The 18,676-nt window shown below is 30.9% G+C and overlaps 1 protein-coding gene across 1 annotated transcript; it reads left to right on the forward strand.

Moving 5' to 3' along the window:
- The first annotated feature begins 6,456 nt into the window (after positions 1-6,456).
- LOC11443033 (36.4 kDa proline-rich protein) lies at positions 6,457-8,426 on the forward strand. The gene is made up of 2 exons (XM_003601427.4): positions 6,457-7,584; positions 8,052-8,426. Exon 1 carries the CDS (start codon positions 6,530-6,532, stop codon positions 7,544-7,546), a length of 1,017 nt encoding a protein of 338 aa, XP_003601475.1. The 5' UTR covers positions 6,457-6,529; the 3' UTR covers positions 7,547-7,584; positions 8,052-8,426.
- The last annotated feature ends 10,250 nt before the right edge of the window (positions 8,427-18,676 follow it).

Genomic DNA, 18,676 nt, shown 5'->3' on the forward strand with positions numbered 1-18,676 from the left:
ACGAGAAAGAAACTCAAACTTCTTTCTAAACTTTCTTTCTCTTTCGTTCATCAAGGAGGGGTGGTTTTTGACCTAGAATCACCCCTCTACATCTTTTTTCCCATTTTCTTTCAATCTAAATAAGTGGTTTTCACATACAAGTGTTTCCTTTTGTGTTTTTTGTGATTTTGTCGTCTAAGTACAACGCTGTGTTGGTCGTCGTCTTGTGCGGCGTTTGATTTCACGTCTTGTCGCGGCGTTCGTTTAGTTTCTATTGAAAGATTGACATCGGTCAATTATAAATCCAATCAATGATTTGGGTGTGAATGTTGCCGATCTAGAAACATGAGTATTTCGGTGACTTAGATTTAATCATATTAGTTGTAGCATTTTGTCATTTTATGTTATTAACTTGGGTGCTGTGAGTTTGTTCGCAGTTTTACCCTTTACGTTTCTAGCGATTTTTGTATCTGATGTACTCTATCAATCTGAATGAATGAATATCGTTTTGTTTTTATTAAAAAAAAAAATAAAAAAAAAACTAACGGTTAAAAGTTTGCTCTACATGCCTACAATGATAATAAATAGAGATAATTTACTACAACTTTTAAAACAATGATGCTCATTTATAGGAACTTTACCATAAATAAGTCTCCAAAGAAAAAATGATTTGGATTGAGGAATTGAAGGTTTCCAAATAAGCTATGTCCATGATTGATCATATGCAGAAACTTGACAAAAACTATCAGCATCCTAAACTGAAAGAGAACCTGATGAAGAACCCTTCTAAGCAAGATATTCAGTGGAAAACTATACCCCGATATTTATCAAATTTCATATTTCACCAATTCAACTCTCTCTATCAATAGTATATATATAAAGTAAGATTTTTTATGACACGTGTCACTTCCACGTTTATTCGCAATATTTTTATTTTTTTTCTAATTTTTCAAAACCAATATTTAATTTGGCATAAATATCTCAACAAACTTTTGATCTTATCTATTAAATATTTTACTTAACTATTTATTGAATTCCTAATATTTTATGTAATAGAAATATCTCAACAAAATTACATACGATACCCTTCAATTAAAAATCATCAATCAATCAATAGTATATATAGTAAGGTTTCTTATGCCACGTGTCACTTTCATGTTTATTCGCAATATTTTTATTATTTTTATATTTTTTAAAATCAATATTTAATTTTGTAAAAAAAAAATCAATATTTAATTTGGCATAAATATTTCAACAAAATTTTAACCTTAGGGATGGCAATGGGTACCCTATCCCAATGGATAGGGTACTATAGTACCCATCCCCATACCCACGTTTGTAAAAAATATCCGTACCCGGACCAGTATCCTCGTGGGCAACAACTTCCCCATAGTTGATCAATAGTATATTAAAATATACTATGGGGAAGGGCACTGAAGTTGTTGCCCACGAGGATACGGGTCCGGGTACGGGTATTTTTTACAAACGTGGGTATGGGGATGGGTACTATAGTACCCTATCCATTGGGTACTCATTGCCATAAATGTATTGGTCTATTCTCCACTATCATAAATATAAAGTGAAATATATTGAATTGGAAATGATGAAAGTAGTATTAATTAGAGTTATAATTGAAAAAAAAAGTAATTAATAATTGTATTGAAAAGTTAAATGCATCAAGATTTTTGAGACAATATTTTTTACAAATAACTTAGTTATTATGGGACGGAGGGAGTAACACTTTAACATGACAATGAAAAGTAAATTTAAGAATTAAAATGCAAGAAATGAAGAGAATGTTTCTCTAACACAAAACTATTTTTTTTTTCTCTTTCACTTATACACTTTTTTAATGTGTAAAATAAAAAATAAAAAAAACTTATGTATAATGAGACGGAGGGAGTAGTTAGTAAGAACAAAGTCGTCAAGGAACCAATTAACTCTTGATTTCACTTCCCAAAAACGTCTTGATAGTGCTATACTCCCTCCGTCCCAAATTATAAGCAAAAAAACAAAAATCACACTTATTAAGAAAACTAAAACATAAAAATTTGGAGTATAGTTTTTTGTGTTTTCGTTGGAAAAAGTTTTATAGGAAGATGTAAAAACAATTTTCATTGGCTATTGATTATGGAAAAAATGAAAGAAAGAGAAAATTGAATGTAATTTGCATTTAATTTTATGAGAATAACAAAAAAAAATCTTGGAAAAGATTAAAATTTGTCTTTTTTCCTTATATTTTGGGACAAAGAAAATGAATTTCTTTTGCTTATATTATGGAACGGAGGGAGTACTTGGTTAAGCTGGATTGAGCATTCAATTCTAATTTAAGGGCCTTTAATTTACCTTAAAGAATAAACATAGGACAACCAACCACATAATTATTTATACCAAACATTTTCCACCACGTGGGTGATATCTGGAAGATGAGAGTCCATTTAAGTGAGTCAATGTGACGAAAAAAAAGATAAAATGGCAATTTTAGGATCGTAAATTTCTGAAAATAATGGAAGTAGTAATTCTTTTAACGTTTTCATTGTTTTTAAAAAATTATCCAATCATATTTTATATGCAATTTTTGTTTTTTAGATTAATTAAACAATAAATTTTGTTAACCAGTGTCCTAAGGGTGATGATTAAGGAATTCAAATGTAAAAGTTTTGTCTTGTAATTGTAGGATGTTACATTTGATCAAGTAATGATTATACTACTTTTTATTAAAAACTTACTTGATTTAGTTGTTTAACCAGTGTGAACACTAGTTAACATTCTCCTTAAATAATTGATGTTTCTGAAATATAATATATATATATATATATATATAGCTCAGATACATCACTTATTTAATGAAGAGTTTTTTTTTTTTCCTTCTCTTAATTAACGAATAAAACTAACACTTATATATCTACCAAAAAAAAAAAAAAACTAACACTTATATAATATAGTTCGGATACAATATATTTATATAATATAATCCGGATACATCACTTATATAATCAACATTGCTATTTACCGCGACAAGTTTTGTCCCGAATGCATCAAGAATGAAAATAAGCCAATTAAAAACAGCTGTTAGTGGAAATCATGGGAGGTGGGGGAGAAAAAGATGGAAATCATAAACTAATGGATGGATGGCATACATGCCACATGTGTCTGGAAAATCTCGGGACAGTTTTATTTCGTGTGAAATAGCATTTTTCCTTATATAATATAGTCCAGGTACAAGGCAACTATCACCGGATGAGGTTTTATCTTTTTATTAATGAATAAAACTTTTTTTAAGAAGCTAAATGCAAAATATATTAAAAACCAAATTAGTTAAGCACAAGATGTGCCAAACGAAAAACTGTGTATAACGTCAAAGTAACAAACTCGATAAAGAAAGAAACCACAAATAATAAAAATCAAAAGCGAAATTCAGTTTATGTGTCTTTAGCCACCACAAAAAATGAAATTTAATATTGTCGAGAAGTTGATCCTTAGAAGACACGTTGTTATTGAAATTTCTCGAGTTTCTCTCCTTCCAAATTCTCTCCTTCGAAATAACTCAAAGACATGTCAGCACACCACTTTAAAACAAGAGCTAATGTCCTTCCTGAAAGCATGCGCGCCAAAAAATTGTTGTGCGTGACAACCAATATTTGATGGAACGACGGTAGTTTTACCCTACCAGATCAACAAACACCCTACCAGATCAACAAACAGGGAAAATAAATAAAAAATATTTTTGCAAAGTAATTAAACGGATTCTAATGTTTAATAGGAACCGATCGAGGACAACATAGAAATCATGCTGGAATTTGAAGAAGAAATACAAACCTAATTAAAGAGAGGGGCTAAGTATTTCCAAGCTGGAACTTGAAAAAGAAAAACCATGCTCTAATTAAGTAACTAAGTAAGGTAGTACATTACAACAATTGAGATAAGTACGACACATTATGATGATTATGACTTATGAGCTGTTAAATGATGTTGTAGGATTACTTTTTTCTTGTCAAAAATAAATAAATGATGTTGTAGGAGAAACATTATTATAAACATTATTATAACTTACAAGGACTAATGTTTAAAAAAAAAAACTTACAAGGACTAATAATGAGACAGAACGAAAGTGTACGTGAGTGTAGGAGACACGTTATTATAACATTTTATAAATATTTAAACGTTGATAATAATTTTGTCGATCTATAAACCACTACCAATTCCTAGTTAAATATATAATAATTTTTATTATATTTGTTAGTTGATGGTAAAAGATGAATATAATTTGTTACTATATTTTTTTTTGACAAAATAATTTGTTGCTATTTAAAATTCATAAATATAGTCTATACATATAATTTTAATAAAAATAAAAATTCACCCAAAAAAAAATCAAAAATTTCATAAAAAAATAAATATTGTTTATAATTCACGAGCGTTGTCGCAGTACAAAAATGGATAGATGGATACCCAGTACTAGTAATTAATGAAGTTAATTGGTAAAATTTCACTCTTACTGGTGGTTGATGGTAGGGGTGTTTACGGTGCGGTTTGGTTCGGTTTTGAGAGAAAAAGTCATCCAAACCGCAAGATAAAAAAACATGCGGTTTGTGTAACACCCACAGCTGACGAGGGCAGGGGAGTGGTCACCGGTGCACAAGGCACGCCAATGAGCGGCTCCCGACAGCTTCTAGAGGAACCGAATCACATCTGAATGAGAGGGATCCTGAGGCCGTGTAGGTGTGGGACTACATGAATGAAGGAATGCTTATAAGAATTGTTTGGTAATACCTATATCAACAAGGTGCATCTTCTTTTTGGTACCCTATTCCATAAGAACTCCACAGTTAAGCGTGCTTGACTTGGAGTAGTCTTTGGATGGGTGACCTACCGGGATTCCCGATAAGCATGCGAGTGAGGACAAAACACGCTGAAAAGACTCGTGTTGGTTTGTAGGGTCAGTCGACAATGCTTAAAGTCGTCTGGGATGTTACAGTTTGGTTTGGTTCGGTTGGCTTTAAAATAAAATCCGAACCAAACCAAACCAATATGGTTTGGGTTGTATCGGTTGGTGCGGTTTTTTTCGTGACGATACGATTTTTTGTTTCCAACATTAAAATCAAGATAAAAAGCTGAAACACAATATATTTTCAACAATGTTTTAAATTTCATCAAACATTACAATTTCATTTTCATTACAATGTTTCCAACAACATAAACCAAATTAAAAACGCGGACAAAAAGTAATCTTATTTTGTAAGAAATGCAAAAGACTGAGATGTTCTCATTCTCTAAAAGTTAAGTAGCACATAAATACATTTTTAAATAAAAAGCAAATAATGAACTTAACAAGAGAAAAAAAATATGACATTTTATAAAAGTTTTCATTGAGTTTCTATGAGTATTGGTCTTGATGACATATGTTTAATTAACATTTTTCTTATGTTATGGTTTGGTTTGGTTTTGTATCTATTTGACAGTCTCTTTGTACTTTGAGCGACCTCTTTAGTACGCCTTATGCTAAAGAGGTGTCTCTCTTATTGTGAATATATATCATTTTACCTTCTTAAAAAAAAGTTAATTGGTAAAAAAAAAAAAAATTTCTCTCTTGATTTATATGAAATGACATTTTTTTTTGGAACATGGAGGGTATTGATTTTTACACCTTTTCAAAAGCCACTCAAGGATGAATATAGATTTTTCATGCATCAAACACAAGAATCATTAGCATAACATGCTTTGGAAAACACACACATATACTTAAATTAATGGTTGGAGTATCAAATTTAAAAATATTGTTGTCAATACATACCCCGTCAATCCTCCTTTTTTACCCAATAAACATTGAAATGTTGCTTCTTTCGTTAAGCATAAAAACATCAAAGTCTAGCAAAATGTTGTTTTTGCGATGACACATTTCATATAGTTTAAAGGATGCATGATTCGATTACAAAAACAAAATACTAATAATTCTAGCACAAAGTTTAAAGCTAAGATTATAAAGCTTCATAGCATGTGGATATTCATTTAGAAATATAGGATTAGGATTGCCCCTTTCATCACGGGTCTAATAGCACCACTTGTCACTACATGTTAAAAATGTCCTCTAGTACAACACCGCTTTTTACTTGATTCCCCTTGTCCATGAAAAAATCAAACAATATTTGGACACAAAAATTTGCCCCCACTTTCCTTTTTCTTCTGCCCTAGTTTGTTTGAAAACTCATATTGATCAAATTTGGCTATGAATTCAAACAAAAAATTCACTCTGCCCATTGCATGTGTGGGACCCACATATAAATCCATGAAGGATTTCAATGTCCATCCAAGTCAATGATTCAACATATAACATTGAATAATTTAATTCCAATTTGCAGTATTATGATTTAGATTGATTGCTGCAATACGGTCCGTGAATGTAACTCACGAGAAAGAGGTATCAAGGTATTTTATTTTATTTTTAACAAATAAAATTTCAAGGTCTTGTTCACCATATAAACCTCCTCACTCTCACTCAATTCTCTTAAGTGTATGACTTCATAGTAAACTACACTACTTTCTTTAAAACATGGCTAACTATGCTATAGCCAATGTTTTGATCCTTCTCTTGAACTTGAGTACCTTACTCAATGTTCTTGCTTGCCCTTATTGTCCTTACCCAAGCCCTAAACCACCTTCACACCACCCTCCTATTGTTAAGCCACCAGTTCACAAACCACCAAAGCATTCTCCTACTCCTAAACCACCAGTTCATAAACCACCAAGATATCCTCCTAAACCATCACCTTGTCCACCCCCATCATCAACACCAAAACCACCTCATCATCCCAAACCCCCAGCAGTACACCCACCACATGTTCCAAAACCACATCCACCTTATGTTCCAAAACCACCAATTGTTAAACCTCCAATAGTACATCCACCTTACGTACCAAAACCCCCAGTTGTGAAACCACCACCATATGTCCCTAAACCACCTGTTGTGAGACCACCCTATGTTCCTAAACCACCAGTTGTACCTGTAACACCACCTTATGTTCCTAAGCCACCAATTGTTTTCCCACCACATGTTCCTCTACCTCCAGTTGTACCATCACCACCACCTTATGTACCAACACCTCCAATTGTGAAACCACCAATTGTTTTTCCACCACATGTTCCTCTACCTCCAGTTGTGCCTGTAACACCACCTTATGTGCAACCACCACCTATTGTAACTCCACCAACACCAACACCTCCAATTGTGACACCACCAACACCACCTAGTGAAACACCTTGTCCTCCACCACCACTTGTACCTTATCCACCACCACCAGCACAACAAACATGTTCCATTGATGCTTTGAAGTTGGGTGCATGTGTTGATGTGCTTGGTGGACTCATACATATTGGTATAGGTGGAAGTGCTAAACAAACATGTTGTCCATTGCTTCAAGGACTTGTTGATTTGGATGCTGCTATATGTCTTTGCACCACTATTAGACTTAAACTTCTTAATATCAATCTTGTTATCCCCCTTGCTCTTCAGGTTCTCATTGATTGTGGCAAAACTCCACCAGAAGGGTTTAAGTGCCCAGCTTCTTAATCATATATGCACAAAGCTAGTACATTTATATTTTGAAGGTAACTATTTAATTCAACTTTATATACTTTTCTTTTAGTAAAATTTGTGTACATGCAATTTTATTATTTAGATTAGATTCAAATATATTTTTAGTATTTACAAGTATACTGTTTTTTTGCCATTTATTGGTCTTCGTAATTTTTCTTTTGTTTTTAGTCTTTGCAATATGAATAAGGACTAAAATAAATATTGTATAGATCAATTCCAACATAACAACTTTGCAGGGAATGTAATAAAACACCAATGATCAAAAGTAAAAAGTAGTATATTTATAGGGAATAAAAACAAAAATTTCATATATTTGGATGGACTAACTAAAAACGAAAAATTGGTATATTTATGTCATTAGTTGTGTTCGGAACTTTTCTATTGCTAAAATCATATTAATAAAATTTGTTTACATTCAATTTCATTGATTAAGATTTTATACTATGTGATTGTGACCTAGATGTGTTAATGTTTACAGGAATTCCATGAATATTAGTTAGCTCGGAATAAGCGTTTACAAGTTGAAAGAGATGTAGTGAAAAAATTGTCATTGTTTCTCGTTCAAGTTGGTGTAGGGATACCAGAAATGAAGGACAAGAACGTAGTAGAATTGTACTTTGATGGAAATTATGTAACTGGAAGAAGACCAAAAAAATATTCTGCACTTCACGTAGTAGTCGTCGTCATGCATTAATATGACATAAACTTTCAATTTAATTATTTTCTGTTTCTATCTTTTTGTCACTTTCTTTCATTGCGTATGATGCTGTGTGTGTATGTCAGCGTTTGTAAGTTCAACCCGTGAGTGCTTTGGGGAAATGTATAATAAGTTCTTTTTATATTTTCTTCAAAATGCTTGATTCTCATCTAACACATTTCTTCGTATTATCCGGAATATTGTCCTTTAAAAGAAAATTACAAACAAAAATCTTGAAAGAAAGAATAAACAGTGTGATAATATTTCTCCTTATGATGATTAGTAAATGCTTGTTTAGCATAACGGTCTCAGTCAAATTGGAGGACCCGCTCGAATATTAAAAATAAAACCCTAATAAAAAAATTAGTGCTAATTTAAACAATTAAAAATTAACAACAAACTTTTTTTTTATTTGAATTTGTTCTACTGATTTTTTTGTTGGTGGGATGTGTGAGTCGGGTCTAACTTATATAATATTTTCTCTTTTATTTTTATCAAATAATAAGAGTTTGGTTTAACCTATCTTCTATTATAATAAAATAAAATTTTACTATATATCTTCCACATAACTTTTTGCTCATGTTGTTTAGTATTGTGAATTAGAGACAAAACTTCTCTTTAATGATTTTGTTTGGAGAGCATATCTGCTAGTTTTCGCCGATTTTCCCTAATTTGCGCCAAACGTACGTGCATGTTTTTTAATATTCTTGCTAATTACACATATCGCCAAAACTATTTCCTTAAAATTAGGATAAAGTTTTTTTTGAAGAACAGTAGCACTGTCAAAAAAAAAATGTCTAAAACAGTACATTATAGAGTACTATACCTAAATTTCCCCCCTCATAAAAAATTGGTCTATATTAGTGTGCAAAGTGTACACTATGCATTTCAATTTTGAATTTTCAAAAAATGGACTATATGAATTTCACAAAACTTCCGTTTTAATTAATAAATATTGCTCTTAGGATATTCATTAGTATTTTTCTATATTAAATTCATATATAATATGTCATGTAAATATGTCCCCCTAAACACAATTGACGCGGAATTGAACCCACAATTTCACACTTTAAGTTAGAGGTACTTACATCCAAAAAAATCCAAAATAAAACCGTAAATCAATTCAAAAAAACAAAAAATTGTGCCAAACCAAATTTTATTGGATGTCTTAATTAGGATGTACTTTTATAACAACCGTTTTGATCGGATTGAATTTTGAACTCATTTTTCAAAACAGACCACATACATAAATATTAATACTTATTTATTTTTAATTGGTATAATATATTGCATTAATCCATTATTTGTAAATTTCTTATTTTCTTTTAATAATACTTATGAGTTAAATTTAATTTGTTTGTTTTTATTATTTCATGGGGTTAATAGTGTTTTACCCCATGTAATATAAGTCATTTCCAGTTTACCTCCTGTGATTTTTTCTTAGATTCCATCCTTGTAATTTGAAGATTTTTTATTTTAGACCTTCATGAATTTTGACTATAAAATCGATGACATGGTAGAAGGTAAATCGAAATTTGCTCAAATTACAAGGGGCGAAAGTACCTTAAATTTTGTAATTGATGTCAAAGAATGTCCAAAATCAAAGAATCTTCAAATTATAAGGACATAATCTAAAAATATATATATAGGGGTAATCCAGAAATGACTTATATTATAGGGGTGAAACATTATTAACCCTATTTCATATCTTTCAAACATAATCGATTATTATCATCCATGATTGTTAAATTTTAATATATTATAGGCTATATTTTGCATCAAACTTATTATTTTACCGTATCTTTATAGCATCAATAGATTTTTTTCACAAAACTGTTATTTAAAAAACCTTCCGCTTTGTTTTTTTTTAGTCTTTTTCGCGAGTGTTTTGTACGTTTTCCATATACTCAACGAAAATAATAATTGTCATTTAAAAAAAAAAAAAAAAACCAAATACCATAAAATTGAAACGGATCTCATCATCTTTTTTAGAAATCATCTAAATCGAACTATGAGTATTTTAATTTTTTGATTAAAAGATATTTTGTTGGATCATACTAACTATATTGGTTTTATTAACTAGTGTTCTAAGACACTAATTAACATTTCTCTTTTTACTTCATAAATGATTCAAACTTTAACGTGAACGCATCTACTTCAAATCACTTTGTGTGTACGACTAACAAATGAAGTTCATATATAATATGATTTCTCAGAGCATAAATCTCTATTTTGCATTCATGTGTATATAAATTAATTCTTAATGTCTAACTATTATTTTTTATTAAAGTCGAACTACTTTTTTTTTTTCTAAACAATGTCTCTAACTATCTTAAAAATTAATAATTTCTCTTTCAGTATTTGACCCTTTCCTTGATCAAAAAGAATTTGACCCTTTCCTTGATAAAAATAAAATAAAATAAATTGACCCTTTCACATACTATTGTTTATAATGCGTATGGAATAATTGACACGACACATTAACTAAGCGTACTTACTCCACTAGTGCAATATTAAAATTACAGTCTGAAAAAGAAAAAAAATCATGTACCAATTTCGACCAATAAATTTAATGATGAAATTAATCCCTACATATGAAAAAAAATAAAATTTGAAGAAGCTAAACTAACCCCCTCAAATCGGTGCAAGAGAGAATCGAACCTGAGACTTTAAGGAGGAACACACTCCCAGATCCCAAATCAATATCACTAAATCAACCCAAGTGGGTTCATATGAAAAAATATTTGTTGAAAGAGAAAGGTCATTTAATTGAATCTTCGTACTTTAAAAATTCCTAATATCTAGCTTTTGACTATAAGATACTTTTGGCAACCAAATAATTTGATCCCATAGATTTCATGCTGCCTTTGTTTTTAACATTAATTTTCGAAAATCAGATGTTTCTCTCTCCCCCTCTCTCTTTTGTGAGCCGTCGGCCGAAACTCTAATTTCTTCTCTTTCATCCACCAAAGAGGGATGATTTAGGGTCAATTTTTGACCCTGAATCACCCCTCTAAATCGTTTTTCTCCTTCCCTTCTATTTAAGTAAGTGATTTTCACATCGAATTAGGTTTTCCTTTTGTGATTTCGTCGTCTTAGTGCGACGTTGTTTGTCTTTTCCATGGTTCAGGTGTTTGCTCGATTCAGATTGTCAGATCAGTTTCGATCCAGTGCAGATCCAACCAATAACTTTGGCGTCATCAACGTTGCAGATCCGGAGGCATAGCTATTCCGAAGATTTTAATATAGTCATATTTGTAGGCTTATGTACTTTGCCGTTTTATGCTATATATTAACATGGATGTTGTGAGTTTTTTCACAAATTCATCCTTTTTGTTTTTAGTGAATTTGTATTGCATCGATGTACTCTGTCAATTTGAATGAATGAATGTGTCCTTTGTTTTGTGTAAAAAAACATTAATTTTCGAGAAGAGTTGCGCAAGTTACGAAATTGAGTGTCACGTCAATAAATGATGTTCGGTTGATGTAAATTTTGGAGAAAATCGGGGAGGAAGGCCACCAAATTAAAGAAGAGATGAAAACATAAGAGTGTGTTTGTTTCAAGGAAAGAAATTACATTCCTTGGAATGACATTCATGGGAACAAATTTTCAAAATTTGAAACAAGCACGGGAATGTTGCATTTCCAATCTCACATTCCCGGGAATCATATTACAACCCTTGAAACAAACACACTATAAGATGCCGAAATCGCTCAAGGAAGAATGGAAGGTCATGAAATCGCACAATCGTGATACTTAAAGGTCAAATATGCAGTTAAACCTATAATTTTTCTCTCTAAATTTATTTAATTGATTATATTTTTAAGAAAATAATACTACAAAATAAGTGTCAAGTGTTGCCTAATTAATGAAGAATTTTGTATCAAAATAAAAAATACTCGATAAAGGATTTGATCTTTTGAACTATACGTTGATAAAATAGTTGATAGTTGGATTTGGAAACATGCTTCAGAAACTCAAACTACTTAGTTAAATGATTTGATCATATTTTGACTCAAGAAGAGCCGGTCCATGCACCTTTTACGTAGATTATTTAAAACAATGCAATGCCTCTTAAAGTGTCGTTTTTTGCGTGGAGAGTCTTCAATAAGAAAATTTCGATAAAAGGCAATTTGGGTCTTTGGTTATGTATATGTTGTCCCAATGCTTGACAAAACATATCCAAACAATGTAAAACACTGTGAGCTTGCTCAATAGAAACCTTCGCAAAAAGAAGATTATCATCAACAAAAAGCAAATGAGAGGTTTAAGGGATATGCATTTTTTCTCTCTGTCACCATGTCACCATGTAAAACACTGTCACCATGTCTAATACCACTTATGAGAACGAAAGTGTCAATGTTCTCTCTGTTCGACAATATTTTGTATGAGAGAGAAGAAATACAATGATGAATTACCTAAATGAGCTTAGAATGAAATTGCACCCCTTTAAGCATTTTTTCACAAAATTCTAGTTTAGACGATCATAGGCTTTTTTCAGTTCAATTTTAATAGACATATACAGTGTGTTTGGTAGAGGTGAAATTGCAGAGAGAGAGAGAGATGCAAGCGAGAGAAATAGGATTGAGATGCAGAATCTTTTAGTGTACCATCTCCCAACTACAATGATGTTATGATGGGTACTTCTTTCAAAAATAAAAATAAACTGATATGGATAAACTATCCCATCAAATAAAAGTTTAATTCTATTAACATAAACTTTAGAAATAACATTATACAAAACTTTGAGTCTAAATTGAGAAAAAATTATTCAGGTTTATCAATTTTATGTTTATGTATTATACCATACGCTAGTAATACTATCTTTTATTATGTTCACGCATGTGTCTCAAGCATATGGGTATAATGTGTAAGCTATGGGAAAATGACTCAAGCATGTGTCTCAAGCATGGAATATAGTGTCAGTAGCAAATAAAAAGGTTATAAAGAACAAGAAACGATCTAGACATCATACTATCTTTTATGTTCGTGTGGTTGGCTCTGATTAATCTAACAAGTATGGGATGCTTGACCTTGATGCAATAATGTTTCTTTAAACACCGACGTAGTAGTAATAATAATAATAATTTAAAATAATGTTTATTTATAAAAAAAGTAATAATAGTATGTTTTTTTATAACAATGAGGGCCTAAGATAAAAGAAGAAAGAGATAACAACGAGATTATAGGTGGAGTAAAATTCCCTATCAAATCAAAAAGCAACAAAGACTAATATTGTTAGGACGAACATCAAAGGAACAGGTCCCTAAATCCATCGAACAAGCTAAATTGTTTGCGCATTGATTTGCTTCATGATAAGAGTGATAACAACAACTTCTCAATCAAGTGAAAGGAAGCGATGAATCTTCTCAACTAGCTACCTCCTTCTCTAGCTATCATGCACATGTGAAGTGATAGCTTTTACAATAACTAAGGAGTCAACATGCAACTCAATAAATCAAAATTGCAACCTTCTAACATTACATGACCCCTTCCAATAATGATGTGTTGTTGCCTATAAACAATTTTCTACTTTGTAGAGCTTTAGTACGATGTAAAATGAGTCGATGTTGTGAAAAATAAGTAAGAATTGACATACATAGTGAAAATAAGCAAGATTATACATTGTTTTGATTTTTTTTTTTTAAGTTTTAAATAAGCTTTACTACGTTAGTATATAAGACCATCTTTAAATGAGGAGTCTTGTTTTTATTTTTTATTTTTTTCCTTTTTAAATTAATGAGGAATCTTAGAGTGTGTTTGGATGGGGGAATGTTTTAAGGGAATGTAATGTTTTGAAGGAATTCAAATACCTTGAGGTGAATTTCATTGTTTGGGTAATAGTTTGAAGAATTTTCAAAATGATGGAAATTTATGAAGTATTTTGTTCAAGTTAAATGTAGAGAATTTCAAATGACACCTAAAAGTTAAGAATTTCAAAAATCTTCATTGTCATATTTTTTCAAATTTTACATTTTGGTCCTCAAACTTTCCAAAATTTTCAATTTGACCCCAATAAATTTATAAAAATTGCAAATTGACCCCTCAAATTTTCCAAAAATTATAATTTGGCCCCTCAAAAAATTTGAAATTTACTAATTGACCTCTAATTTCATTTTTCAAATTTGGCCCAAAAAAATTGAAATTTATAAAAGTTGCCCAAAAATGATGACAATAAATTTTTTTTATTACTCCATCCAAACAATAATATTTAAGAATGAAAGCAATTTAATTGAATCATTTGAATTACCTAGAATTCTAAATTCTTCAAAATTTCTCAAATACTCCATCCAAACACACTCTTAGAGAATCTATAATGAATAACTCTGAAAATGAATTTTTAAGTGTGATTTATGTGTACACATTACACATTTGTAATTTTTAAATATCAATTTCTGATAACCATTGAACCCTTCCATTAACTTCATCCATATTCTCCTAGCCATTATGTATAATTGGCCCTCTAACAAGTACTTGTTTGTACTGTATTCCAAAAAATGATGTTGATGAGAGACTTACTAAGTAATGTTTGACATAGTCGAGTATTATTATAAAATATTGATAAAGTCAAGGACATTTATAAGCGCGACTCGTAGAGTTAGAGACCAACTTGATCATTTAACTAGCCATGTTAAAGCTATTAATAGTGTCATCAAACAGTGTTGATCAAAGGAATTAACTTAATATAACGTTTGATAAAGTTAGAGACTATTTTAAAATAGGATTTTTCTATCATGTGAAAATTTGCACATATTAAGAAGTTTAAAATAGTAAAGTTGTATCGGAACTTGTGTTTTTTATATTAACTATAAAACTTTTTAATAAATAATTGTTCTTTTTCAATGTAAAGTTACTATTTTTAGTTCCTTTAACATATGCAATATTGTACATGTTAGACAAACCCTTTAAAATATTAATAAAATCATAGGCTTCTTTTTTCTTTTTTTTTTTAGAGATCCAATCTATGTCTACTTTAGTTGGATATCTTTATCAAAAGTTATTAGATACCCATGGCAAAAAAAAAATTATAAACATTGTAAAATGTTTACCCATGAACAATCACCACTATTTGGATAAAAAAAAAAAAAAAACTTAAGTTTTACACATCATTTTTTGCTGAAACTTTTTCACTTTCTTAACTTTGGGGACCAAGGCTACGGTAGGTGACCTCCTTAGGTCTCCTACTATAGAAGACTTGTTTTTTTTTTTTTTAAACGAGATTTTTAAAAAAAAAAATAGGAGGAAGTTTTTGAATGGTTGGGATTTCAGGTAATGTGATTCACTAGAATTCTATTTTTTAAATATATAGAATGATTTAAAAATTCAATTGATTTTGGAATCACATTTAACAAAGGGTGTTTTTGACATTGTTGGAAAAATTATATGACCCAACATGCCAATTTTTTTTCTTCTAAGGTCTAAAAACAATATTCAGTATATTTATTGGGACTAAAAATTTATTCAACCTTTCTATCTATTGACCATTGAACTAATAACATTTGGATTGCATGGAATGAACACAATGGTAAATTATTTACAAATTTAGAAAATACCATTCCACAGTTATTAGAAAAAGTAAAATATTTATTGTTATGGTGGCTTAAAGTTAATAAGGTCAATTTTGTTTATGGCTCGTGGTTGAACCCGTTTAGGTGCTTGGATATCGACTCACCTTTTAGTGTATTCATGGATTGACAGCTTGTAATTATTTTTGGTTTCATTTATGCTAAGGAGATTACACTGTCATTGTTAATATAATTTTTTTTTTGTATCAATACAATTTATTTTTTATTGTTAAAAAAACTAATAATATTCAGTTATTTAAAAAAAAAAACTCACATATCTATAGTAAAAACCTTAATATATTTTCAACTACCTCTCATTATATAAAGTCATTATATTAATGTCTTACTGTTGAACGAGTTGGAAAATATTGAATATATTGTCTATAAACTCTAGGTGGAAAAATAATACTCCATCCGTCCCAAATTGTATGTCGCTTTAGGGAAAAAAAATTGTCCAAAATTGTATGTCGCTTTACAATACCAATACAACTTTAATGTTATTTTTCCTATTATAACCTTAACTATTTATTAGTCTCTTATTTCAATTCTTTCATTTATTTTTCCCATATTATTTATTAAGGACAATTTTGTAAAACAACTCATAATATATATTTTCCACACAATATTAATTGCATTTCTTGATATGTGTGAAATGCCAAAAACGTCATACAATTTGGGACGGAGGGAGTATTTTATTTAAGAAGGAAATTTCAAAATTGACTCAAGAATTATTTAAGAGTTGTGTTATTTGAACATCCATTTATATGACAACTTTTGAGACAACCAATATTTTACAAAGAAAATGAGGTATTGACACAAAAACAAAAACAATAGAGAGATAAAGTAAAAAATTAATGTAAACATGAGAGAGAAAATTGTCATAAAAATTATCAAAAAATGGTTGTTCAAATATTATTTCTCATGACTCCCGAAAAAAAATGCAACACTGGTCACCATTCTGCCAACCACCTACAAACACATGTCAATATAGTTGTTAAAAAATAAAAACCCTTTTATATGATCTCCTACGGTAGGAGACCTATACCCCTCTCCTACAGTAAACGCCACCAACTTTGGGAACCAAACTTAGCCTAAACGTACGCCACCAAAAATTGCACAGTGACACAATTAGGGGTGTACAAAACTCAGTTTATTTTGTCTCCTAGGCTATGGGTCATGTCTGACTCTAACCAATAAAAAGATAAAAATAAAAAGGAGTCCAAAGAATTTGTCCTGGTGGCCGGAAGCAGGGGCGAATGCTTGTACAGGAGAGGGGTAGCTATGGCCACCCCAAAAAAATAAATTTTATTGAGTTAGTAGGTATATTTTTATGTTTAGCTACCCCTAATAATATATATTTGGCTACCCCAAGTTCGATTTTAGGTGCAATAACTTTTTATAACTTTGGTTACTTTCGGGTGGTCACCTCATAAAATTATTGCTAGCTTCGCCGCTGGCCGGAAGGATGGACCGAGTCTAGGTTGACATGCGGATCACCCATTTTACCCATTAGTTTGTGAGGACATGAACTTTTTTATTACTTGCAACTCGTCTCACCTTCTCTTCCCTACTCGAGTTACACATTTGTCGATATATCTTCACTTCCCTACTCGAGTTACACATTTGCCGATATTTTCTTTTGTTTGTTTGACAAAACATTTGCCGATATATGTTGTTTCATACGGTTTGACTCTAACCAATAATTAGATTTATGAGAAATGATAATTTAACAATCAAAAAGTTGTCCCACACCATATATTGATACGGTTTTATGTACAAACTTAATTTTTTACTATTTCTTACAATCTTGAAATCTGTGCATGCTTAGAATTGCTTGATGGAATCTATACGGTGGTGGAAGCAAGGTTGTAGATTTTTGGTTGTTAATATATCATTGATCTAGATTTATTGGATGCGACTTACATAGTTACATTATACAATATATGTTATATTCTCGTATCATTGAAACTTTGAAAGTAGTTTATATTTCAAAATATTGGAGTTGCATTGAACCTCATGTATAAGACTGGAGTAGTTTTGACAAATAAATTTGTAAAAAGATTATGTCAACATTATTATATTTGTAAATATGCTTTACTATTTGGTGACTTGGGAGACTAACTCGGTCTAATCCTGCATGGATCCGTATCAAATTTTATCTGGTCAATGATCGAGTTCAATTTAATCTGGTAACTGACATAAAGAAGAATCTTGAGGTCTGAATACGCGTAGCATTAGCGTCAAGCAACAACTAACTTGATAGCATGTTTGGTGATTTGAAACCTGTCTTGCACTTCTCACGTCAAGGACCACTTGAACTTTATTTTACGGACAATATATTGCACATGTTTTCGGCTTTTGGGCCCATGGGCTTATTCTCATCTCATGCCTTCGGTTGAAATTTGGGATCTAACTCATACTCATAAAACCGGCTTATAAGGTGAGGATTACCTCCTCTTTATATACTCTTCTCAACTCACGCCCAGCACTCTTTGGGCTTGGTGCGTGAATAGGTTTAGGCGGCCCTTGAATTCGACAAGCTCTGATACCATGTTGAAATTTTGGGCCTAACTCATCCTTACAAAACCGGTTTGTAAGGTGAGGATTACCTCCTCTTTATATACTCTTCTCAAGAGTCTTGTCTATCTGATGTGGGACTTGGGTTTTTCCCAATACCTTCATAAAGAAAATTGTTCTTCTTTCTTTTAAAATTGTTCATTCTATTATTCGGTGGGAGTTAACTCACGCTCGATATTTTTTCAGCGGAAGTTAACTAACGCAAACACTTTTAAGATCGGTTGAATCGACTTAAAAAATGATTGAATCGATCTTAAAAATGT

This window comes from Medicago truncatula, chromosome 3 (genome assembly GCF_003473485.1).
Source record: "Medicago truncatula cultivar Jemalong A17 chromosome 3, MtrunA17r5.0-ANR, whole genome shotgun sequence".
NCBI classification, from domain to species: Eukaryota; Viridiplantae; Streptophyta; class Magnoliopsida; order Fabales; family Fabaceae; genus Medicago; species Medicago truncatula.

Excerpts from the sequence above, each read along its gene's own strand:
- LOC11443033 (XM_003601427.4), top strand. The coding sequence starts at position 6,530 with ATGGCTAACTATGCTATAGCCAATGTTTTGATCCTTCTCTTGAACTTG.